This window comes from Limulus polyphemus, unplaced genomic scaffold (assembly GCF_000517525.1).
Source record: "Limulus polyphemus unplaced genomic scaffold, Limulus_polyphemus-2.1.2 Scaffold5993, whole genome shotgun sequence".
NCBI classification, from domain to species: Eukaryota; Metazoa; Arthropoda; class Merostomata; order Xiphosura; family Limulidae; genus Limulus; species Limulus polyphemus.
Window position 1 is genome coordinate 6186 of NW_013671603.1, and position 1019 is coordinate 7204.

General features: G+C 34.5%; 1 protein-coding gene across 1 annotated transcript in view; it reads right to left on the reverse strand.

The window, feature by feature from the left end:
- Positions 1–1019, reverse strand: part of LOC106473234 (zinc finger protein 708-like) — a 37995-nt gene that overhangs the window by 3672 nt on the left and 33304 nt on the right. Inside the window, exon 7 of the mRNA XM_022401708.1 lies at positions 842–919. Within this exon, the coding sequence (XP_022257416.1) occupies positions 842–919 (78 nt within the window). The remainder of the gene's footprint in view (positions 1–841; positions 920–1019) is intronic.

Below are 1019 nucleotides of genomic sequence, written 5' to 3' on the forward strand. Positions count from 1 at the left end.
TCTACAGTAGGACCATACCATTAGGTTAGTGTAGACTTCTACAGTAGGACCATACCATTAGGTTAGTGTAGACTTCTACAGTAGGACCATACCATTAGGTTAGTGTAGACTTCTACAGTAGGACCATACCATTAGGTTAGTTTAGACTTCTACAGTAGGACCATACCATTAGGTTAGTGTAGACTTCTACAGTAGGACCATACCATTAGGTTAGTGTAGACTTCTGCAGTAGGACCATACCATTAGGTTAGTGTAGACTTCTGCAGTAGGACCATACCATTAGGTTAGTTTAGACTTCTACAGTAGGACCATACCATTAGGTTAGTTTAGACTTCTACAGTAGGACCATACTGTTAGGTTAGGGTAAACTTCCTATAGTAGTACTATATTGTTAGGTTAGGGTAAACTTCCTATAGTAGTACTATATTGTTAGGTTAGGGTAAACTTCCTAGTAGTAGTACTATATTGTTAGGTTGGGGTAAACTTCCTATAGTAGTACTATATTGTTAGGTTAGGGTAAACTTCCTATAGTAGTACTATATTGTTAGGTTAGGGTAAACTTCCTATAGTAGTACTATATTGTTAGGTTAGGGTAAACTTCCTATAGTAGTACTATATTGTTAGGTTAGGGTAAACTTCCTATAGTAGTACTATATTGTTAGGTTAGAGTAAACTTCCTATAGTAGTACTATATTGTTAGGTTAGGGTAAACTTCCTATAGTAGTACTATATTGTTAGGAGAGACTTCTTTCAATAGAAACCAAAGAAAAATGTTTGTCATAATGAGTATATTGGGTTAAGAATTATACTGTAAGCCAAAATTCATTAGACTCATACTTACCAGTAAGATTTCCTTTGTTAGAGAAGCGAGCCTTACATTCTTTGCATTCATAGGGCTTCATGTGAACCATTCGATGACCTGCAATGTATTATTTTCTTTATTTTAAACAAAGGATGAATATATATATTTTGTTAAACAAGACCGATGTCTGTAGGTTTACTTTCTTCTTAGAATTCTT